The 26,456-nt window shown below is 52.3% G+C and overlaps 1 protein-coding gene across 1 annotated transcript; it reads right to left on the bottom strand.

Annotated features, from left to right (window-relative positions):
• Window positions 1–18,050: 18,050 nt before the first annotated feature.
• Window positions 18,051–21,981, bottom strand: LOC139266202 (alpha-1,4-N-acetylglucosaminyltransferase-like). The gene is made up of 2 exons (XM_070884033.1): window positions 21,553–21,981; window positions 18,051–18,680 (listed from the first exon to the last, which is right to left on the bottom strand). The coding sequence occupies exons 1-2, from the start codon at window positions 21,979–21,981 to the stop codon at window positions 18,051–18,053; spliced, it is 1,059 nt and encodes a 352-aa protein (XP_070740134.1).
• Between the last annotated feature and the right edge of the window lie 4,475 nt (window positions 21,982–26,456).

Raw genomic sequence — 26,456 nt, 5'->3', positions numbered from 1 at the left:
CTGCAGAAGATAAAGGTACGCGGAGTCAGAAGAAATGTATTAGCATGGATAGAGAATTGGCTGGCTAACAGAAAGCAGAGAGTCGGGATAAATGGGTCTTTTCGGGTTGGAAATCGGTGGTTAGTGGTGTGCCACAGGGATCGGTGCTGTTTACAATATACATCGATGACCTGGAAGAGGGGACAGAGTGTAGTGTAATAAAATTTGCAGATGACACAAAGATTAGTGGGAAAGCAAGTGGTGTAGAGGACACAGAGAGGCTGCAAAGAGATTTCGATAGGTTAAGCGAATGGGCTCAGGTGTGGCAGATGGAATACAATGTCGGAAAGTGTGAGATCATCCACCTTGGATAAAAAAACAGTAAAAGGGGATATTTTTTGAATGGGGAGAAATTACAACATGTTGCGGTGCAGAGGGATCTGGGGGTCCTTGTGCATGAAACTCTTTTTGGGAGTAAACAAAAAACATTAAACCGTGCCCCCCCCCCCCGATCTGGGGGAAACACCAAACATTTACAGGCCCTTTTATTTTTTTTGTGGTATTTTTTGTTTTTTTTTTGGGCACAAAAACATATTTTTTCTCCAAGTGCCCCATATAAAAGGGGAGGGGGACACTAAAAGCACCGGCAATGAAAACAAATTAACTTAAAAACATAGAATCAAATTAAAATTTGGTTGCCGGGCGTGATGATGCACTCCAGTCCCTCCGGTGCCCACCTCTCGCGGAAGGCCACGAGCGTACCGGTGGACACCGCGTGCTCCATCTCCAGGGACACCCTGGACAGGATGTAGGCGCTGAAGAGAGGCAGGCAGTCTGGCTGAACGACCCCCTCGACCACCCACTGCCTGGACCGGCTGATGGCACCCTTGGCCGTGCCGAGGAGCAGTCCTACGAGGAGGCCCTCGGACCTACCCGTTCCCCTCCGCACAGGGTGCCCGAAGATCAGGAGTGTGGGACTGAAGTGCAGCCAGAATTTCAGGAGCAGCCCCTTTAGATAGCAAAACAGGGGCTGCAAACTCGTGCACTCAATAAAAACATGGAACACGGACTCTTCCAGACCGCAGAAATTGCAGGCGGCCTGGGAGCCCGTGAACCGGCTTAAAAGTTTATTGCACGGCACTGTTCCGTGCACCACCCTCCAGGCCAAGTCCCCGACAAATAGTGGGAGGACCCCTGCATAGAGTGCCCTCCATCGGGGATCCCAGCCTCCTCCGGACGGCAAGATGGTACGCCATGGCGTGTCCGGACGGCAGGCGAGGATGGCAAAGTTGAGAGTGTGCAGGAGCAGCCCGTACAGGAAACCCCTCCGCGTGGAACTGAAAGGCACGGAGGGGATTTCCCCGAGGCGGCTCAAGTTGTGAGGCACCGGCCCCCGAGGGAGGTTCCGGGGTTTGGCGCCGATGAGGAATTCCGTCCGGACGGGGGTCAGTTCGGACGGGATCTCCCCACGTGCTTGAGCCTCCTCGATGCACCTAACGGAGTCGGGGCCCAGAGCTCTTTTTAGCGACTCGATGGCATCGGCCGCGTGGCGGACGTTGGCAGAATTTAGGCGCCGCGCCAGCGTGTCTGGCGCCATCCAGCCCGCTTCTCCGCCATCGAGCAGGTCCCTGACCCTGGTCACCTCACCAGCCACAGCCCTCTCGTCCGACCGCCACAAAAAACCTCGGTCGTGGAGGTACGGATTCCCGAGCAGCAGCTCCTGAAGGACCGCCGCCACTTCAGCCGGTGGAGAGCTGCGCTTGGTGGAGACTTTGTTCCAGACCCTGATGAGTTCCTTGTAAAAGACAGGCAGCTCCCGGAGGGCGGTCCTGACGCCCCCCACACTCACAAACAGGAGCTGCGTGGCGTAGTTGAGGCCGTGCTGCTGGCGGAAGAAATACATCGCCAGAGCACGCCACCTAGGAGGGGGTTCGACGTAAAGGTATCTCTGCAGGGTCTGAAGACGGAAAGTCGCGAGCTGGGCGCTGACGCACACCAACGACTGACCACCCTCCCCAAGCGGGAGACTCAAGACCGTGGCAGAGACCCAGTGCTTCCTGTTGTTCCAGAAGAAGTCCACCAGCTTCTTCTGTATCTTGGCGATAAACGCAGGGGGAGGGGTCAAAGTGACCAGCCGGTACCACAACATGGCGGCCACCAGCTGGTTTATGACTAGCGCTCGACCCCTGTAGGACAGCACTCAGAGCAGTCCTGTCCAGCGCCCTAGGCGAGCGGCGACCTTGGCCTCCAGCTCCTGCCAGTTCGCCGGCCAGGCTTCCTCGTCGGGGCTAAGGTAGACTCCCAGATAGAGGAGATGGGTCGTGCTCCAGGCAAAAGGCCTGAGCTCCTCTGGCAGGGAGTCCACCCGCCACTGACCCACCAGGAGTCCGGAACATTTCTCCCCGTTGATCCTGGCGGAGGACGCGGCCGAGTAAATCTCCTCGCACTCACGCATCCTCCGCAGGTCAGCGGGATCCTCTATCGCGAGGAGCACGTCATCGGCGTACGCCGAGAGAACGACCTCCACGCCCGGCCCTTGCAGAGCCAGTCCCGTCAACCTCGTCCGCAAGAGGCGCAGGAAAGGCTGCACGCAAACGGCGTATAACTGGCCGGACATGGGGCATCCCTGGCGCACCCCTCTCCCAAAGCGAAGGGGCGCCGTCAAGGACCCGTTAACCTTAATCAGACACTCTGCGGCGGCATACAAAAGTCGGATCTGGGCGACGAAATGCGTCCCGAACCCGAAAGCGCGCAGAGTTCCGAGCAGATAGTCGTGATCCACCCTGTCGAACGCCTTCTCTTGGTCGAGTGATAGGAAGGCGACCGACAGACCAGCCTCCTGGGAATAATTGATGAGGTCCCGGACCAGATGGATGTTATCGTGGATTGTCCGGCCTGGGACTGTGTAGGACTGGTCGGGGTGGATCATGTGGTCCAGTACGGCACCAAGGCGAGCAGACATCGCCCTGGCGAAGATTTTGTAGTCCGTGCTGAGGAGGGAGACCGGGCGCCAGTTCTTAAGGAGGCGGAGATCGCCCTTCTTAGGCAGCAGGATGATGACTGCCCTGCGCCAAGAGAGGGGCATCTCCCCGGTCGCCAGACTTTCCCCCAGGACCCGCGCGTAGTCGCCCCCCAGGACGTCCCAGAACGCCCTGTGGAACTCCACGGTCAGCCCGTCCAGCCCCGGGGCTTTTCCCCTCGAGAGCCGGTCGAGGGCGCCGGTCAGCTCCGCCAGGCTTAGCGGAGCTTCCAGATTTTTGGCGCCCTCCGGGCTGACCTTCGGCAGGTCCTCCCACAAAACTCTACGCGCTTCCTCGCTGGACGGCTCCGGAGAGAACAGAGCCCCGTAATATTCACGGGCCCTGTTGTTGACGCCCTCCGGATCCGAGACGAGAGAGCCGTCATTGGCCAGCAGCGTCAAGAGCTGCTTACGGACACCCTGTCTTTTTTCCAGCAAGTAGAAGAAGGGGGAGCCGCGGTCCAGATCCCGCAGGAACCGGATCCGCGACCTCAAGAACGCGCCTCGGGACCCGACGAGCTGCAGGTCCTTCAGCGCGGCCTTCTTCGCTTCGTACACCGTCCGCAGGGCCGGGTCCTGGACGACTTGACCGAGACGGGACTCCAGGTCGAGCACCTCTTTTTCTAGGCGCCCGACCCTGGCCGCCCGCCTCTTGGTCGACCCCCTCGCGTACTCTTGACAGAAGACACGGAAGTGAGCATTGCCCACGTCCCAGCATAGCCTCAAGGAGGGGAAGCCCCCCTGCTTCCTTCTCCAGTCGGCCCAGAAACGACGGAACGAGTCCTGGAACCGCACGTCCTCCAGCAGCCGGTTGTTAAAGTGCCAGTACGCGGACCCCGTCCTCGCGCGGAGTGAAGCGAGCTCCGCCCACACCAGGTGGTGGTCCGAACACGGCACCGGCCGCATGGAGGCCGCCGGGACGCAGGAAACGTACGCCCAACCAGGTCCCTCAACTTCTCCATCGCCGTCATGCACTGCGGGGCACCGGAGCGGTCCCTCGCCTCGAGGGTGCAGTTAAAATCCCCCCCGAGGACAATGCAGTCGCCGACGTCGACGGAGCCAAGAAGAGCGGACACCTCTTAGAAGAAGCGCGTTTGCTGCGGGCCGGGCTGAGGGGCGTACACGTTCACGAGATGGAGCAGCACGTCCCCCAGGCGAACCGTTACATGCAGCAAGCGGCCTGGCACGGGCTCCTCGACCCCCAAGATCTCCGGCTGAAAATGCGGGGCCAGCAAGATGGCTACCCCACTAGAAGTGGCGGTGAGGTGGCTCATGCGGACCTCTCCTTGCCATTCCAGGAGCCACGTGGCTTCGTCTCCCGGAACGGTGTGGGTTTCTTGCAGGAAGCACACCGCATATTTCCCCTCCCGCAGGAGCAAAAAATTGTTAAATCTACGGCGTGCCTCTCTGCCGCCGTTGATGTTGAGGCTGGCTATGGTTATCTTCATGACTAGAGCATAGTGCAACCTCTACCTAACCTATTGTGGGGGGGGGAGTGGAGTCGTTTGTTGAACTCCACTCCTTCAGCAGCCCAGCGAGGAACTTTTTGAGCCTGCGCAGCTCAAGGCCTTGCGCCCTTGATAAGGGCCCGCCCGCGGCCATGGTTTTAGCGGCGGCGCGGACGGACGCGACGAGCAGCCCCGGCTCGGACCATCTTTCCAGGGCCAGACGGGCTTGGTCGCGGCGACCCCGGCACTGGACCAAAAAGTCCCGGAGTTCCTTTGCAGGAATGAGGAGGGTCTCAGCGGCGGACGCGAGCAGATCCATCGCCTCACTGGCGATGGTCTCTAGTTCTTCTCCCGCGTCCCCCACCGAATCCCCGTCCTCCTCCGGGAGGTGGCCGCCAGCAGCCGGCCCATCGACCGCACGAGGTACGGCAAACGGCCCGGCCGCTCCATCCGGCCCTGGCTCTGCCCCGATCCCACCCCCAGGATCGTCGGCAGAGGAGTCCCCACTGGGCTCTTTTAAAAGTGGTGTTGGGTCGGGAAGCGACAGCGGAAGGGGGTCCTCCCCCGCCCCAGGAGCCGGGGAACACGGAGAGACCTGGTTTAGGAAATTCTCCAGGTCCACCAAGTCCCTCAGCTCCAAAGTAGGGGGCGAGGGTTGTTGTTCTTCCCCCTCCCCGCCGCCACCCACCGGCCCAGCGTGTGGATGTATATTACAGTTGTCTGCAGTGTCAGTTTCTGCTGAGTCGAGCAAATCCCGGGAGAAGTTGGGTATTGGCTGGGCGGGCTCAGGTTCGGCCTTTTCGGCCCCGCCCGCCTCGGTCCCCGGGACGCTCGACCCGGCGGCTACGCATTCTTCCGCTGGCCCCACACCCCCCACGACAGGCAGATCTTTCACGCTATCCCCGGGAGGCAGCGGCTGGGCAGCCTCGACTGCCTCATCCTCCCCGGGGACAGATTCCTCGCGGCTACAGCGCAATTTGGGGGCGCTGGTGGGGGACGCGGGACACGCGGCGGGCACCGACTCCTCCGCGGAGGGATGTTGTTCCCCCTCAACCTCATTGGAGCGGCGCCTCCTTTTGTTCCTGGGGGTGCGCGGAGGCAGGGAGACCCCCATGTCTGCCGAGGCCTCCCGCTCCACTCCCCCCTTTTTCTTGTCTTGCCCGCGCCCGAGCCCCTCTGTGATACTAGTCAAGGGCTCGGGCACGGGCTCAGGGCACCCCGCGCTCGCCGGTGACGACTTTGGGCCGAGCGCGGTAAACAAGTTGTTTGGCGCACCGAGGGGACCCACCTCTAGATGTTTCGCCTTCTTCCGCGCCTTCTTTCCGGCCGGACGCTCTCCCTCCCCCCCGCCGGAGGCCGTGAAAACAAAGGCCTCCGACGATGCCTGTGCACCTACGGCTCCCGGCACGCGGACGCTACTAGGGGGAGGGGTGGCGGCGGTGCCAGCCTTGGCTGCCCTCGGTGGTTTGGCGGCCTTGGAGGCGGGGCAGTTCTTGCGAACGTGCCCCACCTCCCTGCAGGCATGGCACCGCACGCGGAAGACGCGGTAGGCAGTCCCCTCGTGCACCACATTAAAATAGCCCTCCGTCGTCACGTGGCGCAGGCTGTTCTCCCTGAGGCCGAGCGGTATGGGGTTGATCCCCGACCTTACCTCCCCCAGTTGGTGTAGGTGAGGGAGGAGGAGCTCAGCGGGAACAAAGGGCGGGACGTTTGAAATGGTGACCCTCTGCGCGGTGGCCTCGAGAGGGTCCACCGGCAGGAACGTCCCGCCCACCGTGAGACCCTTTTCGAGGGCCAGGGACACCGCCCGCTCCGACCCCAGGAAGAACACGGCCTTCCCAGACATCTTGGAGGCTGCGACAATGGCCGAGGGGCTGACTACCCCAGCCATCGCCCGCACGCACTCCTCAATGCTCATTGTGGGATGAGTGTAGCTCTTGACCCATTATTTTTTAGTTATCAGTCTGAATGGTGGCAGGGCAGCAGGTGGCGCAGGAGGTGCCGTGGATGTGGACGCCACCTGCGCATATGTCCTCGCTGGCCCTGCCACCGGCGTAGATGGGGTCGCCATCACGGGGTCCCTTTAAGGGCTACACCCACCCCAAAGTCACAGGCCTTAATGGTCTTAAGTGGCCTCGTTTAAGTATTTAACAGAGGGAGCTCTGAAAGAGGCACTCCTCTCTCCTAGTTGGCAATTGGGGAGGGGCCTTGCTCCCTCTGCTCAGTTGTCTTAATTGTTTTTTTTTCTTTTTTCAATTGGGAGGAAGAGCTCTCAGAGAGAGAGGGGAGAGACAGAGAGAGAGAGATAGAGTGAGGGTGTGTGGGAAAGAGGGAAACTGCGAGGGCAGGTCTCCCCTCACAGCAATGGGTGGGTGCACTCCCCAGATGGCAAACAAAACAGTCTTTGGGGTGGTCTTCGGGTGGGGGGAGAAGATGTCTTCACCTGGGGCAGCTGGAGCCACACAGGTACACACTCCCAACGATGTTAATTAGGGTAATTGAGTTTCTTCAGCCTGGTAGCTCCAGCTATCCCAGGCTAGGCAATGGGGGAGGGGTGCTTCAGTGGTGTGTGGGCCTAGCTGTAGGCAAGACCCCCACACACACTTCCACACACACACACACACCCCCCACGATGTTCCGGCCCTCGATTGGTCTTCTTTCCTCCCCCCACCGATACAACAAAGTCTTTTTAGGGGAATGCACCAAAACACACCCACCTTTGGCTGAAGAAGTCTTTCCCTCCTTCCACACTGGTAAGTTGTTCTTTTTTTTCCCCCCTCTCTCCAACTCTTTGTTGAAATAATGAAGGTGTTGCCATCTTCTGCTCTCCTCCTCTCACTCGAGATGGATTAGAATTGAAGCCCCTTCCTTCCTTCTCTTCCTGGGCTGGTCTTAGGGCTAACTCCAGGCCTTCCAGGCAGGAGCAAAAGCAGCAGCTCCTTCTCTCACTGCTCCAGGCTCCAACTGATCAGGCCACGCCTCCAAAGCTCTACCATTGGTCCTTGTGCATGAAACTCTTTTTGGAGTTTATCTGAAAACATAAAATATTAATCCGTGCCACCCGACCTGGATGACACACCAGACATTTACAAGGCCCTTTTTTTCTTTTTTGTGGTTTTTTTTTTTGTTTTTCTTTTTTTTGGGTTTTTTTTTGGGCACTAAAATCACATTTTTTTCTCCAGTGCCCCCCTATAAAAGGGGAGGGGGACACTAAAAGCACCGGCAATTAAAACAAATTAAACTTTAAAATGTAAAATCAAATTAAAATTTGGTTGCCGGGCATGATGATGCACTCCAGTCCCTCCGGTGCCCACCTCTCGCGGAAGGCCTCGAGCGTACCAGTGGACACCGCGTGCTCCATCTCCAAGGACACCCTGGCACGGATGTACGCGCAGAAGAGAGGCAGGCAGTCAGGTTGAACGACCCCCTCGACCGCCCGCTGCCTGGACCGGCTGATGGCACCCTTGGCCGTGCCCAGGAGCAGTCCTACGAGGAGGCTCTCGGACCTACCCGCTCCCCTCCGCACAGGGTGCCCGAAGATCAGGAGTGTGGGACTGAAGTGCAGCCAGAATTTCAGGAGCAGCCCCTTTAAATAATAAAACAGGGGCTGCAACCTCGTGCATTCCATAAAAACATGGAACACGGACTCTTCCAGACCGCAGGAAATGCAGGCGGCCTGGGAGCCCGTGAACCGGCTTCCACCCAAAAGGTTAGTTTGCAGGTGCAGCAGGTAATCAGGAAGGCGAATGGAATGTTGGCCTTCATTGCGAGAAGGATGGAGTACAAAAGCAGCGACGTCCTGCTGCAACTGTATAGGGTATTGGTGAGGCCGCACCTGGAGTGCTGCGTGCAGTTTTGGTCGCCTTACTTCAGGAAGGATGTACTAGCTTTGGAGGGGGTACAGAGACGATTCACTGGGCTGATTCCGGAGATGAGGGGGTTACCTTATGATGATAGATTGAGTAGACTGGGTCTTTACTCGTGAACTTGTTGGAGACACTCCTCACCTGGGTTTCAGGTGTAAAAGGGGAGGTCCCACCCAGGGTCAGCACTCCTTGGTCCTGGGAATAAAGGTTAAGGTCACAGAGTGACTGTGTCTGCAATACATGCCTCGCGTGAATTTGTAGTAAGGTGCAGGGACACTACATTTGGCGACGAGAAACGGGAATCACCGAACCATGAGGATGGCCACAGGTCGCACTGAGGACCATTACTGTGTGGGTGAGGACTGGGACGACTTCATGGAAAGACTCCAGCAGAGCTTTGTCATGAAGGACTGGCTGGGAGCGACTGTGGCTGACAAGCAGAGGGCGCATCTACTGACCAGCTGCGGACCAGACGTATGTGCAGTTGAAAGACCTGCTTGCACCCCAAAAGCCAGTGGACAAGTCCTTTGAAGAGCTCAGCCAGCTGATCAGTGAGTATCTCAAGCCAGCGAGTAGCGTACCCATGGTCCGGCACCGGTTCTACACACACCGGCGTCGGGAGGGACAAAACATCTCGGACTCCGTTGTGGACCTGCGGCGCTTGGCCAGTCTCTCTAAGTTCACAGTCGCCTGCAGCGGGGAGACGTTAAGGGATTTCTTCATTGAGGGCATTAATCATGCTGGGAATTTCAGGAAGCTCATAAAGACCAAGGACTTGACTTTAGAAAGGGCGGCGTTGATAGCTCAGACCTTCATGGCAGGGGAAGAGGAGACCAAGCTAATTTATGCGCGCAGCCCTGGTCCCAACGTGGCGATGGACCAGGGAGTTAACATGGTGAACGCGGCTCGGGACCACGCAGGCAGGCAAGGGTATTTCGAAACCGCCCAGGCAGCAACAGACTCTAGGATGGGCCCGCAACAGGGACAATGGAAAGGGGATCTGTAATTCACTCCATCACGAGGAACAATGCATCCCGCGATGGGACCATTAACACCCGCCATCAGAGTGCTTAGAAACAACCAAATGGGCAATCAGAGAGGAATGCCTGATAACAGTCCCTTTGTTAACAACCATCTCAGCTCATGCTGGAGGTGCGGGGGTAGACGTACTGCGAAAAGCTGCAGGTTTCAGCAATATACCTGTAGGATTTGTAATGTCTGTGGACACTTGACCAGGATGTGCAAAAAGGCTGTAGCGAGGCTAATCTGCGAGACAGAGGAACCAGATGAGGGGTCTGCAATGCAGGATGATGCCTGGGGAGAAGCCATGGATGCTGAAATTCAGCAAGTTCATGTGGCTGATGTCCACAGCTCATACACTAAAACGCCACCCATGATGATGAAAGTTTTATTGAATGGCATCCCGGTGCACATAGAGCTGGATACGGGAGCTAGCCAGTCACTTATGAGCGCCCAACAATTTGAGAGACTATGGCCACACAGAGCTAGCAGGCCCAAACTGGAACGCATTGAGACGCAGCTACGGACGTACACCAAAGAGATCATCCCAGTGCTCGGCAGTGCAAACTTGGTGCTAACACATAATAGATCACAGAATTGGCTGCCACTCTGGATCATCCTGGGAAATGGCCCCGCACTCTTGGAGAGGAGTTGGCTAGCTGAGATGAAGTGGAAATGGGGGGATGAGCATGCCATTTCATCTGTGGAGCGAAGTTCATGCTCACAGGCCCTACAAAAATTCAGATCACTGTTTCAACCCGGTGTCAGAACGTTCAAGGGCACTAAAGTAGTGATACGCATCACTCCGGACGCCAGACCAGTGCACCACAAAGCCAGAGCGGTGCCGTATGTGATGCGTGAGAAAATTGAAAGTGAATTGGACAGGCATAATTTCAGCCATTGAATTCAGTGACAGGGCAAGCCCGCATCGTTCCTGTTCTCAAAGCGGATGGTTTGGTCAGGATTTGTGGCGACTACAAAGCCACCATCAACCGAGTGTCGCTGCAAGACCAATACCCGCTCCTGAGAGCGGAGGACCTTTTTGCTGCGCTGGCAGGTGGCAAGCTGTTCACGAAGCTGGACCTCACTTTGGCCTACATGACTCAGGAACTGGCTGAAGAATCCAAGCTTCTGACCACAATCACGATGCACAAGGGATTATTTATCTACAACAGGTGTCCATTTGGCATTCGTTCGGCGGCAGCTATCTTTCAGCGGAATATGGAAAGCCTGCTCAAATCCATTCCTGGAACAATCGTATTCCAAGACGACATTCTTATAAAGGGTCAAGACACCAAGGAACACCTCCACAACCTGGAGGAGGTGCTACGCCCAACTGGATCGGGTAGGCTTGCGGCTGAAAAAGGCCAAGTGTGTGTTTTTGGCCCCAGAAGTCAAGTTTTTGGGCAGGAGGGTTGCCGCAGACGGGATCCGGCTCACTGAATCAAAAACGGAGGCGATCCGCCGGGCGCCCAGGCCCGGCAACACGTCGGAGTTGTGATCATTCCTGGGACTTTTGAACTATTTCGGGAACTTTCTGCCAAAATTAAGCACAATGTTGGAGCCGTTACACATGCTCCTGCATAAAGGTTGTGAATGGCTTTGGGGGGACTGTCAAGAACGGGCTTTCAATAAGGCGAAGAACCTGCTGTGTTCTAACAAACTGTTGACTTTGTATGACCCTTGTAAAAAAACTGGTTTTAACATGCGATGCATCATCCTACGGGGTTGGGTGTGTGTTGCAGCAGGGTAATGATGAAGGCCGACTTCAACTGGTGGCTTATGCCTCCAGGTCACTCTCCCAGGCAGAGCGTGGATACGGCATGGTCGAAAAGGAAGCACTCGCTTGTGTTTACGGTGTGAAAAAGATGCACCAGTACCTTTTCGGTAGGCGGTTCGAGCTGTTAACATCCCTGTTGTCCGATAGCAAGGCTGTCAATGCCAATGCGTCAGCTCGCATACAGCGATGGGCCCTCACACTGGCTGCGTATGACTACACCATACGTCACCGGCCAGGCACCAAAAATTGCGCTGACGCGCTCAGCAGGCTCCCACTAGCCACCACCGAGGGGGCATTAGAGCAGAGCGCTGAGATGGTCATGGCTGTTGAGGGTTTTGACACCGCAGGCTCCCCCATCACAGCCCACCAGATCAAACTCTGGACCAACAGTAACCCCCTCCTATCCATGATAAAGAAATGTGTCCTGACTGGGGATTGGGCGCCCGCACACAGGCCGTGCCCCGAGGAGGTCAGAACGTTTCAGAGACGGATGGACGAGCTCTCCATCCAAGCTGACTGCCTGCTATGGGGCAGCCAGGTAGTCATGCCCCAGAAAGGAAGGGAAGCGTTCATCAGGGAACTCCACAGCGAGCACCCTGGCATCGTGTTAATGAAGGCCATTGCCCGGTCACATGTATGGTGGCCAGGGATTGACTCAGCCCTGGAACACTGGGTTCGCAGGTGCACGACATGTGCCCAGCTGGGCAATGCCCCCAAGGAGGCCCCACTCAGCCTGTGGCCCTAGCCCACCAGGCCATGGCCACGTATTCACGTAGACTATGCGGGCCTGTTCATGGGGAAAATGTTCCTGATCGTTGTCGATGCATACTCGAAATGGATCGAGTGCATCATATTAAACTCGTGCACGACATCCATCACCGTGGAGCGTCTGCGTACGGTTTTCGTGACCCACGGCTTGCCAGACATCCTGGTCAGCGACAATGGCCCGTGTTTCACCAGCCATGAATTCCAGGAGTTTATGTCGGGCAATGGTATCAAACACGTCCGGACAGCGCTGTTCAAGCCGGCTTCCAATGGCCAGGCGGAACGTGCGGTCCAAGTCATAAAACAGGGCATGCTACGTATCCACGGATCCTCCCTTCAGTACCGCCTACTGCACCTCCTGCTGGCCTACAGGTCCCGCCCGCACTTGCTCACGGGAGTCCTGGCAGACATTGCTGAGGGCAAGCGCCAGTCCCAAACCAAGTTCCATGATCGAAACTCAAGGGGGAGGTTTATAAAAATGGATGACCCAGTATTTGTTCTTAACCATGCTTTGGACCCAAGTGGCTTGAAGGCACTGTAATTGGCAAAGAAGGGAATAGGGTCATAGTGGTCAGATGGGCAGATATGCCGCAAACACTTGGACCAAGTTAAGAAAAGGCTCAGTATATACATGGCAGAACCTGAAGAAGAGCTTGAGATGTCACCCACACCATTGCCAGTGGATGAGCAACAAGGACAGACCACAGCATGCACAGTCCCTGCAGCCAGCCCGGACAGGCCGGAATCACCTCAGGTGACAGAGGCGCATGCCGAGGCTCAGCCACCAGAGCCACAACTGCGGCGCTCCATGAGAGAGCATCGACCACCTGAAAGACTCAATCTTTGACACAAAAAGACGTAAGGGGGGAGGTGATGTCATGTATGTAACCATCATGCAACGGTAATCTTCATGTAACTGCAACCTTCATGCAATTTCTGTACACTGGACTTATACCCTAGAAATGCACACCCTGACCACAGGGGGTGAACTTGTGGGAGACATTCCTCACCTGGGTTTCCAGGTATAAAAGGGGAGGTCCCACCCAGGGTTAGCACTCCTTGGTCCTGGGAATAAAGGTTAAGGTCACAGAGTGACTGTGTCTGCAATACATGCCTCGTGTGAATTTGTAGTAAGGTGCAGGGACACCACAGACCCCACTACGGTCTCTAAATTGTCAAACTGCTTGTCCGACATCCAGTATTGAACGAACAGCAATTTTCTCCAATTAAATATTGGGAAGATCGAAGTCGTTGTCATAGGACCCCGCCAGAAATTCCAATCCCTAGCCATTGACTCCATCCCTCTCCCTAGCATCTGTCTGAGGTTGAACCAGACTGTCTGCAACCTAGATGTCATATTTGACTCTGAAATGAGCTTACGGCCACATGTCCGTGACATACCTAAATCCACCTATTTCTACCTCTGTAACATTGCCCATCTGCTCCCCTGCCTCAGCTCATCTGCTGCTGAAACCCTCATCCATGTTACCTCTAGACCAGACTACACCAACGCACAGCTGGCTGGCCTCCCACAGTCTACCCAACATAAACTTGAAGTCAACCAATACGCGGCAGCCCGTGTCCTAACTCACACCAAGTCTCGTTCACACATCACCCCTGTGCTCGCTGATCAACATTGGCTCCTGGTTAAGCAATGCCTCGATTTCACATTTCTCATCTTTGTTAACAAATCGCTCCATGGCCTCACCCCTCCCTATCTTTATAATATCCTCCAGCCTCACAACGCCCACCCCGCCCCCCGAGATATCTGCACTCCTCAAATTCTGCCCTCTTCAGCAACCTCATTATAACCGCTCTACCATCGGTGGCTGTGCATTCAGCTGCCTGGGCCCTAAGCTCTGGAAATCCCTCCCTAAACCCCTCTGCCTCTATGTAGTGAGTAATGATAAAGAAAGCTGCAGTCTGCAGGAAGATATCAATGGGACTGGTCAAGTGCGCTGAAAAGTGGCAAAATGGAATTCAATTCGGAGAAGTGTGAAGTAATACATTTGGGGAGGGCTAACAAGGCAAGGGAATACAGAATAAATGGCAGGATACTGAGAAATGTCAAGGAACAGAGAGATTTTGGAGTGCATGTCCACAGATCCCTGAAGGTAGCATGATAGGTAGATGAGGTAGTTAAGAAGGCATATGGGATACTTTCCTTTATTAAGAGCAGGGAGATTATCCTTTGAAATGTATAAAACACTAGTTAGTCCACAGCTAGAGTACTGCATACAGTTCTGATCACCCACATTGCAGGAAAGATATAATTTCGCTAGAGACGGTACAGAGGAGATTTACGAGGATGTTACCGGGACTATGACGAAAGATTAGATAGGCTGGGTTTTATTCTTTGGAACAGGGAGACTGAGGGGAGAGTTAATTGAGATGTATATAATTGAGGCCTAGATCGAGTGGATAGAAAGGACCTATTTCCCTTAGCAGAGAGGTCAATAAACAGGGGTCATAGATTTAAAAGTAATTAGTAGAAGGATTAGAGGGGAGTTGAGGAAAACCTTTTTCACCCAGAGGGTGGTGGGGGTTGGGAACTCACTGTCCTCTGGGTGGTAGAGGCAGAAACCCTCAACACATTTAGAAAGTACTTGGATATGCACTTGAAGTGCACGGACCATGAGCTGGAAAGTGGGATTAAGCTGAATAGCTCTTTTTCGGTCGGCACAGACATGGTGAGCTGAAATGGCCCCCTTCTCTGCCGTAAATTTCTATGGTTCTATGATTCAACAAATGACACATAAATTAGAAATATTATTTAATAGACATGTCAAAAATATCTCTCTAAAATCCCACAATAAGACCACCATTTGGTAGGAAATATCAGGATTTACCTCTTTATGCACTAATTACTTTGGTTCAAATTGCCCAATATAAACCGAGTCAATTCACATTAATTAAGAAACCATTCTTCATGATTAAAGTGCAGCATTTGTGTAGCACCATTTAACTCTTGGCTGATCAAAGATATTAAGAAGTGATGACAACTGACAACGGTATCAATAAAGACTATTTTATTTGTTACTTCTGCACAGTTGAAGAAGAAATGAGGTAGATTTTACACTGTTTGACTTCATTAGGGTAGAAAATGCTGAACCGCTACAGCCAGTTTCCACCTGACGATGAAAGTTAAAATCTACCCCAATGGTTCGTAAAGTAATCATCATAAATTTGGTCCTACACAAGTTATGAAAAAGCTATCATTAATGGCTGAGCCCATTACAAAAGTTCTTCAAAATCATAAAGTAATACCCATTTCCCAGTGTGCGATATCATCATTGATATTATTTCCTATAGGCTTCACATATTTTCTGAGTATTTCCCAGCACTGCTGAAATCTTTGTAGTTTCTTCAATCAGTAGCTCCCTCGTGAGTGACTCTAATTTCCCCAGGTTAGTCACAACCTTTAAACATTTGCATTAACACTTTATTCTGGTTTCACAACTATGCCCAGGAAGCTTCTAAATGGCACTACTTAATTATTTCAAGGTTTTGTGAATCGTTCCCAACTTCAGAATTGCTTCAATTTCATTGTGTTTCAGTTTAGTTATCCCGAGAAAATATCTAGCGTATAAATCCCAAAACTATGTGTTTGGGATTAAAACATGTTTCCACTTTTGGCTCTCAGTTTTAGATTAGCATCAAACGTTCCAAGATAAGATTGATAATGTACAAAATAACAGAACCCCAAAATATGCCTTAAAAACCCAGAATTAGTTCAAAGTAACTCTACCACAATAGAACTCCAACAAAATGTTGTACAGATTTTCAAATGCTCCTAAGGCAGCAAATGGCCATTTTAGTGTCGCAGGTAGATTTGTTGGTGGGTGGGGTGGGGTCGGGAGGAGGGGGGGTGCGGGCAGAGGGGTTGTTTATGAACAAAATGCCAATTAAAGATTGATTACTATTTTGTTTACTGTTGTGGGTGTTGTTTTAATGAGGAAATGTTTTTTGTTTTGTTTACTGTTTTTTGGGGGGAGTGGTGCGGCAGGACGTTGTGGGTCTTTTGTAATGAAAAATTGTTTACTGTTTGGGGTGTTGTGGGTTTAATGTTTAAAGTCTAATGTTTAATTTTTTCAATCTTGTACATTTTAAAAAATTTGTTTCAAATTTACTTTAAAAAGAATAATTTATTATTTATTAATTTACTTGTCAAAAACGTTTTTCAAAATTTATAAAATTTTACTGAACTTAAATATTGTGCAATGTCTCACTCACTTTTACTAAATGAGGGGTCAACAATCAATACAAGGGTTGCAAACAATGGACATTTTAAGGTTTAAACTTAACTCTTAACTGTTCAAGCAAAACGTTCATTTATGAGCTGCTGACGTAACAGTTTTGCTGCTGCGTAACTACCACAGGGCTTCTCCTGCATTGTAGGAGTGGGTGGGTATCATGGTTTCATCACCAGACTCCTCCTCATCCTTCCCTTCCTCTTCCGCTTCTCCCTCTGCCTCGTTTACTCTATTCTGAGGAGGTCCTGCAGTCCCTGTGGCATTTCCTGTCCCCTTCTGATTGCCAAGTTGTGCAACAATGAACTCCGCAACCTGTAGGTTGCCTCCAAAGTGGTCCAGGCATCTGAAGCGCTGCTTCAGCACTCCAATTGTCTTCGATGATATTGCATGTGGCTATGTGGCTGTTATTGTAGGCATCTGTCTGGGGCTTATGGAGGGGGGTCAAGAGCCAAGTAACGAGGCCGTATCCTTTGTAACCAAGCATCCAGCATTGACCTTGTGGCTGACTCTTAAAGAGAGTGCTCTCACGCAAGATGTGCACATCAATGCTCCCTGGAAAATTGGCATTTACTGCCATGATTATTGGCTTGTGGTCAACAACGAGCTGCACATTCAGGGAGTGGAGCCCCTTTCAGTTCTGAAGCACCTCTGCATCCTCTAAAGGTGCTTACGGCGATGTGCGTGCAGTCTATAGCACCCTGGACCTTAGGGAAGTTTGCTATTCTTGAGAAACCCAAAACTCTCTCACTTTGTGCCTCCCTGGTCATTGGGAAGTTTATAAAGTCAAACCTTTGTGTGTGAAGCATTTCTTTCACCTGCTGAAAGCAGCAATGTGTGGCGTGCTGAGAGATGCAGCAAATGTCACCAGCTGATGCCTGAAAGGAGCCCGATGCATAGAATGAAATTGCTGCAGTCACCTTAACCTCAACGGGCAGTGCTGTCCTGATGGTGCTGGTAGGCTGCAGGTCTCCATTAATTCGTTGGCATATCTCATTGATGGCCTCCTTTTGGAAGCGCAGCCTTCTAACGCCTGCTTTATCGGACAGGTCCAGGTATGACCACTTATCCCTGTAAATGCGTTGGGTATAAGGTCTCCTCCTCCTCAGCAGTTCTACCACTTTGGGCACATAACGCTCTTCAATACACCTTCTTCCAGCTGTATTCTGCAGCACGTAATTAGTTAACAGTACTGACTGAGAAATTGCAGGCCCCGTTCCTTTAAAAGGCCTCAAAACTGTCAAAAATGATTAAATTTTCCTTCAACAAGCATTAAATTAAAGCAGTTACTCTACTATACTCTTAAATTATAAGTATTGATTTGAAACACCCCTAAAGTACACCCAAAAATAATTTAAATGCTACCTACAAGTAAAAGCAGCCTTTTCTTCAAATACATCCGTTTAGAAAATGGCATCCATACCGCTGGGTTACGATCAGAAAAGTGCAGCTTTTTCAGGACGGTAGAAAATGCCGGTGGTAATTTGGGCAGTATTTCAGTGAAATGCCGAAATTAGCGGCAGTCGGTATTATGGGCGGTATACATCGATGTGCATGGAAAATCACCTCGAGCTGATGGGCGGGCTGTTCAGTTTACTGCCGGCAGTAATAGGCTGTCAAAATTACCGCCGGCAGTATATGGGCAGTAAATGGTCGCTAGTTTCCTCTAGAAATGAATAATGGGCAGTATTGGACTAAAAACCTAAAAATGGGTGGTAATCGGGCGGAATGTTGCCACAAGTTTGGCCCTTTAAGCCTTTGTTACATTTATAACGGAACTCAGTCCAGCTCATAGCTGCTGAGAGTTCTGTCGGCCCTAATGAAGGTGTAAAGAGTGGAATTTCCATGTTCTGTCCCAAATTATGCCCCCCCCGCACCACCCCCCCCCCACCCCCGCCACCCATTTTAGGCAATATGTCCTCACTAGCCCCAAGATTTCAACCTACTAAGTGACTCAGAACTATTTCCAGATTGAATTAAATTTCTGTATGTAGTTGGACAATACATCTGAAAGAAATATTCCATTAATGATCCACTTCCAGCAATTATTTTTCTTTTCTTCATGGAATTCATATAGTTCCAGACATGTGCTCCATATGTACCTGAGAAGAAATTCTCTATATCCTCCTTTTTCCAGGGACCATAATACTTTTCCCAGCTTGGATATGGGATTGGATAGAACCGCCTTGTGATCCATAAAGAGATGCCATTGCATTCCTTCCCAGCGAGGCTGGCTAGGTTATTAGACTTGCACCAACGCTGCAGAACACGGGTTACCAGTCGAGGGCCTTGTTGACCCCAAATGTCTCCAACATAATGCGCCACAAAATCTTCCATGCAGTCCCACGTAAAATAATGGTGGCTGTAATGAAATCCCATTGCTCCATTACTGAAAACTGCTCCTCCTTCTGTACAGATAAAATTGGCAAATGGCAAAGGCTTCATTGATATAATGTCGGTATCCAGGTAGATGCCACCGTATTTCCATAGCAGTGCTAACCTGCAGCCGTCAGCCAGCACATGGATCCAATATCTTTCTAAATCTGGATTTACCTGTGGTATAATGGACAGAGTAAAATGTAATCCATCATGATCATTTACACCATATTTAAATATTTCTTCTCCAATCTTTAGGGCTCCTCCTTAACCTAAAAACCATTCTCTGCCACCAAACCCAGTTTGCAGGGGCTCCAGGTATCATTGGAAATCACTCTACAACCAGGATTGTAAGAGAGTGTTTGAATTGGTTTTCTCCCCAATGATCTCTCCCTGCAGAATGATGGGCCTGAAGCTGCACCCTTGCACTACATGGCACAACGTATCAAACATGTTGTCAAGCAAGTCTGGAAGGAAAGAGCTTAGCCATTGAGAGGATGCTGGGAATTGGAAGTAGGACATGTGCCAGCCGAGAACATTCTGCTTCTCCTGTTATTGTTCCCTTCATTAATTGTCAATGACCCATATCATGAAACCCTCGTGCCACAACTGAAAATGACCAGTCAGTTTCACTCATTGGAAAAATATCATAATCCTGATCGCTGACCCCGCCCCCCCTCCTCCCGCCCACGGCCATCCCGAACCCTGGGACCCCCCCGGACTTTCATTCAGTTGATAATCCGCCTGCTGCTCATTCCAGTTCTTAAAGGGGACATTGTTTCAGATAGTACCTGGTCATTTTCATCATTGCTGGAGTTGACTGAGAGCTGCAAGGAAGATCTGCGATCGCTGCTCCAATACCTTTCAGAAGGGCCACTCGGTTCAATGACCTGTCATTGGAAACATTGGTGGCAGTGGAGAGAAGGAGGAATGCAATGTTCCCTCCATCTGAGAGAAGTCCAACGCCACAGGTTTTTAGGGCCTTGTGGGCAGAGGTGGACGTGGAGATGTCAGCCAGCACTGCATGCAGAAGCCCAAAACAGTGCCACAAGAAATTCAACAACCTCCGTTGGGTGGTCAAGGTGAGTGCATGTCTGCACAATACTTACATACCAGCCTCTGAGCCTCTGTCTGTGCACACACTGCAAAACATCACTGAACCCAGCAGGCAACCACCAATGATCTGAACCTACTCACAGTCACATTCTCATTTCCTGCCATGCCCACATTCACAGATATTTAACCACGGCAGGCATATGTTCCACATACATAACTGGACTCTTACTCACACAGGTTCCTTTCTTTTGCAGGCCAAGATGGCACACAATAGAATGGAGCAGCAATGTACTGGAGGGGGGGAAGCTGAACTGTGCTAGCTGACTGACCTCGAGGAGCGAGTGCTGCGGCTCATCGGCCCACTGGTGGTGGAGGTGTGTCCGGTGGAGACGTCGAGCCCACTGGGGGCACCAATGGTAGCTTTATCCCCTCTTCTCATCCCACCAGAAGGCCTTATCACTTTCCAGCTCCTCATACTATCTGCCTTCCTTGCTCCAGTCCTGACCCCGCCCTCACCTTAATCCCATTGATGCTTTCATAACCATGCAGCAGATGAGAAGCCTGTCCTTGAGCGCCCCCAACCGAGTCACGAGGGGGAAGAAGAAAGGGATGAGGATGATTGGGGGAGTAGGAGCCAAGCACTGCCTTACTGCTTCTCTAACCTGCAGATACCAGCTCAGATACTGGCACTACAAGGTGCTTAGGGGTTAGCTCGGTGTAGGGGTCTGCACTGAGTGATGCACTGGGGCCTAGTGGACTGCAGCAATGCCAAGGGGAAAGGAAACCTCGGGAGCCATCTCCCCGGAGGGCACGTTCACACCTGAGTTCTGCTGCACAGGACTCATGAGGACCTCGATGGGGAGGCGTTAACACAAAGTGTGATGGCTATACACTCCAACATGATAGGTGCAATGGCCAGGGTGCCCGAGAGCCTGTCGGAAGTGGTAAGGAGCATGCAGGAGTCCGCCTCCTGCATTATACACAGAACTGTGCACAGCATGGAGCCCATCATTGCCAGTGTGCAGATGATGGTGGACTCCCAGAGAGACTGTGCAGATCCAGAGCTCAAGAGGTGTGTCATCAGCAATGTGGCATCTTCCATTGTGGCACAGGTGGAAACAACGCAACATCTTGGTGCTGTAATGGAGTCAGTGGTTGCTCGAATGGAAGCTCATACTGCTCTCATGCAGCGTCAGCTTTATGCCTTCACCGCTGGGTCCACCACAGTGGATCGGGGATCACACGGTGTCGCAGCAGCCCAGGAATCTATCCTGCAGCAGATTGGTGGGGATGCTGAGGTGCTGCCCCAGGGAGTGACAGTGGGTCAGTGGAGCAGGAACCTGCTGTCCTCTCTCAGGATGACAGCATTACTGATCCTACCACTGCCACTCTGCCATTGCACTTGTCACTGCCTGTCATCCAACCAGCCCAGATTGCTGCCACCCGGCCTGAGATGGTGCAGTCTACAGCCGGGCCTTCCAGGCCCAGAGGTGGTCGAGGGTGTGCTACAAGGCCATCTGTAGTCTCTGTCCCTGACACAGCAGCCTTCCACCAGCCATGCTGCAGCCACAGGGGACACACTGCGGACGAGTATTAGAATAGGTCGTGCTAATGGGGCTATAAAAAAGGGCAATTTCGCCCCCTTCATTTTAAATGTAAGCTTTCATAAGCCGAAGGAACACGAATTCAACGTTTAATTTTTATTTTCTCTTCCTGACGCGGCTCAGTTCGGCAGCGGCGATCTCTCTCCCCCCTCCCCCGCCCCACCCAGAGCCGATAAAAGTTAGCTTGATGTATTCAGTCAATTGCTGGAAATGTTTTCCATGTGATGGCGACAATATTTTATTTTCAGTTAGTGAGCAGCCAAATAACCACTGGAACTGTGCATACGCAACTATTTCATTTCATTGGCAGCATTCGCGTACTTTAAAAAATAAAATTTACAGTCAATTGGCTAATTCACTCATCAGAATAATTTCTAATAATGGTTTACCTTTTGATACCAGGCATTCAAAGGAGTGTCTTCAAACAGTTCAGTGAGATTCAAGGATAGAAGGACGACGTTACTTATTGAGGAAAGCAAAGGGATGCCTGCATACTCAGGGTGTGGATAATGTGTTAAGTTGCCACTGAATCCCTTCATGAAGTAATAGATATGTTTGTCTGGGTTTAAACGAGCAGCAGACTCCACTGAACACACCGCCAATGGTGTCGGCTCCACTTTGTCAGTCGTCTCCACAAATATAATCCCAGGTTTTATGGTGGGGATTGAAAGATTTATGTCAGCTTTATCTTTCTTCTGGGATATTTTCCATATGTAGCTCAGAATAGACTGATCGGTGTCCATCTTCCAGTATTTGTACAGCACGCCACAAATTGTAATCGTGAGGATAAAGAGAAACACTTTATGCAGGGAAACCATGGTGTGGAGCTGAGATGTTTCTTAACAGGCTCCTGTGAAACATAAAATTGAAGGATGTTTTTTTAGTAACGAAGCACATTACTATTGATGCTTGTACTGAAGTCAATCAGCATTTGTTTAATTGCATAAAATGCATATAACAATCATGTCATTGACGGCAGCAAAAATGCTGACAAATCATATTCTTCCAGCACATGAGATGGGTGAGAGAGAGAAACCAGGAAATTATAGACCTGGTAGTCTAACATCTGTTTTTCAGGTCCTTGTGGGACACCATAAAATTGCACAGATTCTGTGGGTCACCACTAATCACTTCCTTCCAATTTGTGTACGTACACATTATACCTACACTTTGGGCTAAATTTTAATGAGAAAGACGGGTCGGGTGTAGGTGGGGAGATGGTTTCCAAGGCGTTCGAGAAACCTGGGAGAGTGAGTTTTCTGCAGGCCCCTGTCCAGTTTAGCGGATCGGGGCTTGATTTGAATGGGAAGCCTCTGTTTCCTACCAACAGCCAGCCAGATTGAGAGGAGCGAGGGAGGGATCGTGTGGGGGCTTGGGCCAGCCATGGGGTGGGGAGGGAGGTCCAGAACATCACGATTGCAATCACAGGCCAGGACCATCACAGGGGGTGTGGGAGGGTTGATGGCAAGGGGGTTAGGGTGGTATGTGGAAACAAGTGAGGATTGGGGCTGCGAACAACAATGGAGGAGGGATCGGGGCCGGAGGAGCAGCACAGTGGGCTTCGGGTGATGGAAAATTGGGGGGAGGGGGGGTCAGAGGGCTGTCAGGAAGCCTGTGAGGGAATTGGAGGACTGGTGGGTAGTCTTGGGAAGGGGGAAATCAAAATCATGGGGGAGGTGCTCGGAGGCCTCCTGGGGGTGTCTCCGATCGTGGGGCGTGGGTTAGGCAGGGTCGCTGGACTCATCGTAAGTTACTTGCACTTTCTGGATGCAGCAGTCCTCACCTTGCATTCGCTGGTGGGTTTCACAAGGTGTGCAAAAGCCAAACTAAAGTTAAAGACATGATGGAGGTTAAAGAAGAGGCTTCCAGCCTCATTATAATATTTAAATAGACGACCTGCCTGCTGGCAGTGGATTGGCTGTGCAACCCTCGTCCTGCCTCCGTTAAAACCGGAAACGGGCGAGTTAGAGGCGGCTTCAGCTCAGGAAACAGAGAGCCTGTGCTGCGTGTAGGGATGGCTGGTGTAGGAATCATTTGTTATTACACAGAAAAAGAGGCACATCTCCTGTTTTTGAAGTGTTCTGGCTGCTTCAATGGATGCAGCGGCCTATCCGCAAAATTCAACTCTTCTGGGTTTTATTTCCAGCGGGTGGGAAGTGGATCGTCATGGGGGCGGAGCGGAGTGGACGTCACTAGCGGGGCGGAGGGGGAGACAGGACTGGGTGTCCGCAGCTATCAGTCCTCAAAACCGCGTTGATGATGTCATTGCGCTGGCAGTTAAAGGAGAGGGCCACTGTGAACTCTGCAGAGTTTTCAATTAGGTCTACTGGGTCACCAGGAAGGGAATTCGGCCAGGCTAACAGCCTGGCACCCAAGAGGGCATTGCAAGCTACAAACCCGGGAATTGTTGGGCTGACCTGGCAGTCGGCTGACTAAAAAATAACATGACGGCCGCAGCACTACGCCCTCCCCTTTAAGGGCGGCCATGCCGTCATTTCACACAGCAAAAGGTGTCGGGGGCACCGGCCATCGGAGGTGGGGCAATTGCGGGTAAGGGGCAATTTTACAAGGGGGTCCCCGCCAGACGGTAATGCCGTGGCTGCAAAATGGACACAGGGGTCCCGGACACTGCTCCGCTCCTGAGGAAGGACAATTTCTAAAATGGAGGCCCCCCCCACAGAGAATCGGCAGCCATTCTGCACCGCCCCTTGGCTGCCGCTTTCCAGCGGTCAGAGGCCTTATCGAAAGGGGCAATTTCGGCCCCACTGTGTCTGAACCACAATATTAGGCTCAAACAAAGGAGGTCAAACAACTCCAGCAGGTTAATTTATTTGCTGCAACGAACATTGGAAACCACCCAACGGGGAAATAAAATGTACTTTGACTCTCGTGGACCGTGGTGCAGCAGGTTATGGTCAGAGGTCCTGAAGAGGATTGTGGAAGCTCTCCCTTTTATGGAATGATAAAGATCTTGTGGCACATGTGGAGGGGGTGCGGGGCGTGGTGTGTTGGAGTTCCTCCACCAGTTCCGCAGGCACTGAGACCAGTGCAGTCATCCCGATGGCAGAATGAGGTGGAATGCTTGTGATGTCGTGTATGTGCAGAAACTAAAACAAAGTTAACTGCACGAACATTTTGTATACTTGTGCACATGTGCGGTTTCATTGGCCCCACAAACGCAATGCTCCATGGTTACAGCTGTAGTGCAGCATGAGTCATGCATTGTTCAGCTTCGGGGATATGTGCTGGCCGGATGGAGAGGGAGGAGCATAGGAGGGGGTGTGAGAGAGGTGACGAGAGAGAAGGGAGAGAGAGAGAAGCGGGAGAGAGAGGGGGTGAGTGTGGAGAGAGGGGAGGGGGGGAGGAGAAGAGAGACGGGAGAGATGGGAGGAGAGCGAGGGGTGAGTGAGGGGGAGAGAGTGAGGCTGTGAGAGGGAATCGGAAGGAGAGAGGACAGAGAGGATTGGGAGGTAGAGAGAGCATGGAGCGAGAGAGGGGGAATTGGAGGTACAGGGAGGAGATGGGGGAGAGAGGAGGAGGAATTGCAGTGAGAGGGAATTAGGGAGAGAGAGAGGTGGAGAGGAAAGGAGCAGAGAGGAGGGGGAGAGAGGGAGAACTGTAGAGAAAGTGGAGAGGAGAGAGGGTGAGAGAGAGAGAATGAATCGGAGGGAGAGGACTGATAGAGAGTGAGAGAAAGAAAGAAAGGGAGAGTGAGGGGGGGACTGGAGTGAGAGAGGGGGGAAACTGCAGGGCGAGTGGAAGAGTGAGGAGGGGAGAGAGGGAGAGTAAGAGGAGAGGGAGGGGAGAGATAGAGGGGAAGAAGAGCAGAGGGAAGAGGGAATCAGAGAGAGGGATGAGATTGAGTGGAGGACGAGAGAGGGGGAGAATTGGAAGAAGAGCGCGGAGAGAGAGAGGTGTAGGAAGAGAGAGAGGGGTAGGAGAAAGAGAGAGAGGGGTAGGAGAAAGAGGGAGAGAGGAAGAGGGGTGAGTGAGAGGGAATCGGAAGGAGCTAGGACCGAGAGAGAGAGGGAGAGTGAATTGGAGAGAGAGGCGTAGAGGGAGCAGGAAGACCAGGAGATTGAGAAAGTGGGAATCAGAGGGAGAGGAAGGAGACATTAAGGGGGAGAGGGAGGAGGAAGCAGAGTAAGAGAGAGGGAATCAGAAGGACAGAGGAAAGGGAGAGAGGGAATCAGAGAGAGAGAGAGCAGGGAGAGAGGGAGAGAAAGGAGGAGCAAAGACAGAGAGGGAATCGGGGAGCGAGTCAGTGAGTGAAGGGGAGAGAGAGAGAGAGAGAAGGAATCAGAGGGAGGAGAGGGAGAGAGAGAGAGAGAGAATGGGAGACAGAGAGGGAAGGAGAGCGAATTCGAGAGAGGGGAAAGAGAGAGAGAGTGGAGGAGGAGAGAGGGTAAGGAGGGAGCATGGTGGAGAGGGGGAAGTTTGAGGAAATCAGGAGAGAGGACAGCAGGAGATGGTATTGGAGAGAGAGCGGGGAAAGAGAGAGGGTGAGGAGCTGAGAGAGAAGGGGAGCGAAAGAAAGGGCTAGAGGGAATCGGAGAGAGAGCGGGGAAACAGAAAGGGGAAATTGGAGGGAGAGGGAGAGAGAGGAGGAATCGGAAGGAGGAGAGGGAATCAGAAGGACAGAAGAAACAGAGGGGGAGAGAGGGAGGGAGAGAAAGGTGGAATCGGAGAGAGTGGGTGAGCGAGAAGGAGTGAAGTGGCGAATCAGATGGAGAGAGAAATGAGAGAGAGGGAGGGAGAGGGAATTGGAGAGAGAAAGGATGTGAGTGAGAAGGAATCAGAGAAGAGAGGAAAGAGAGAAAAAGGAAAGGGAGGCAGAGAGAGAGAGAAAAAGGGGGAATCAGAGGGAGATGTAGGAGCCAGAGAGGGGGAAAGAGAGGAAGAATTGGAGGGAGAGAGAGGAAATCAGAAGGACAGAGGAAAGAGAGTGAGGGAATCGGAAAGAGTGGGGGAGAGAAGAATAGCGGGGAGAGAGAGAGAGGGGGGAATGGGAGAGAGAGGGAGGAGAGAGGGAAGGAGTAGAAATTGGTGATGGGGTGAGTGAGAGAGGGAATCAGAAGGAGAGAGGAAAAAGAGAGTGAAAGGAGAGGGGAAATGAGAGAGAGCGAGGGGAGTGAGTGGAAGTGGAGAGAGAGGGGGGCAGAATTGGAAGGATAGAAGGGGAAAAGACAAGGGGCAGACAGCGGTGGAGAGAGAAAGGTTGAGATAGAGAGAGGGGAGTTTGAGATAATCGGAAGGAGAGAGGAAAGGTGAGCGAATTGGAGAGGGCGGGGAG

The sequence above is a fragment of the Pristiophorus japonicus genome, chromosome 6, assembly GCF_044704955.1.
Source record: "Pristiophorus japonicus isolate sPriJap1 chromosome 6, sPriJap1.hap1, whole genome shotgun sequence".
Classification (NCBI taxonomy): domain Eukaryota; kingdom Metazoa; phylum Chordata; class Chondrichthyes; family Pristiophoridae; genus Pristiophorus; species Pristiophorus japonicus.
Note: the sequence above shows the minus strand (reverse complement) of the source record. Positions and strands in the feature narration are given on the sequence as shown.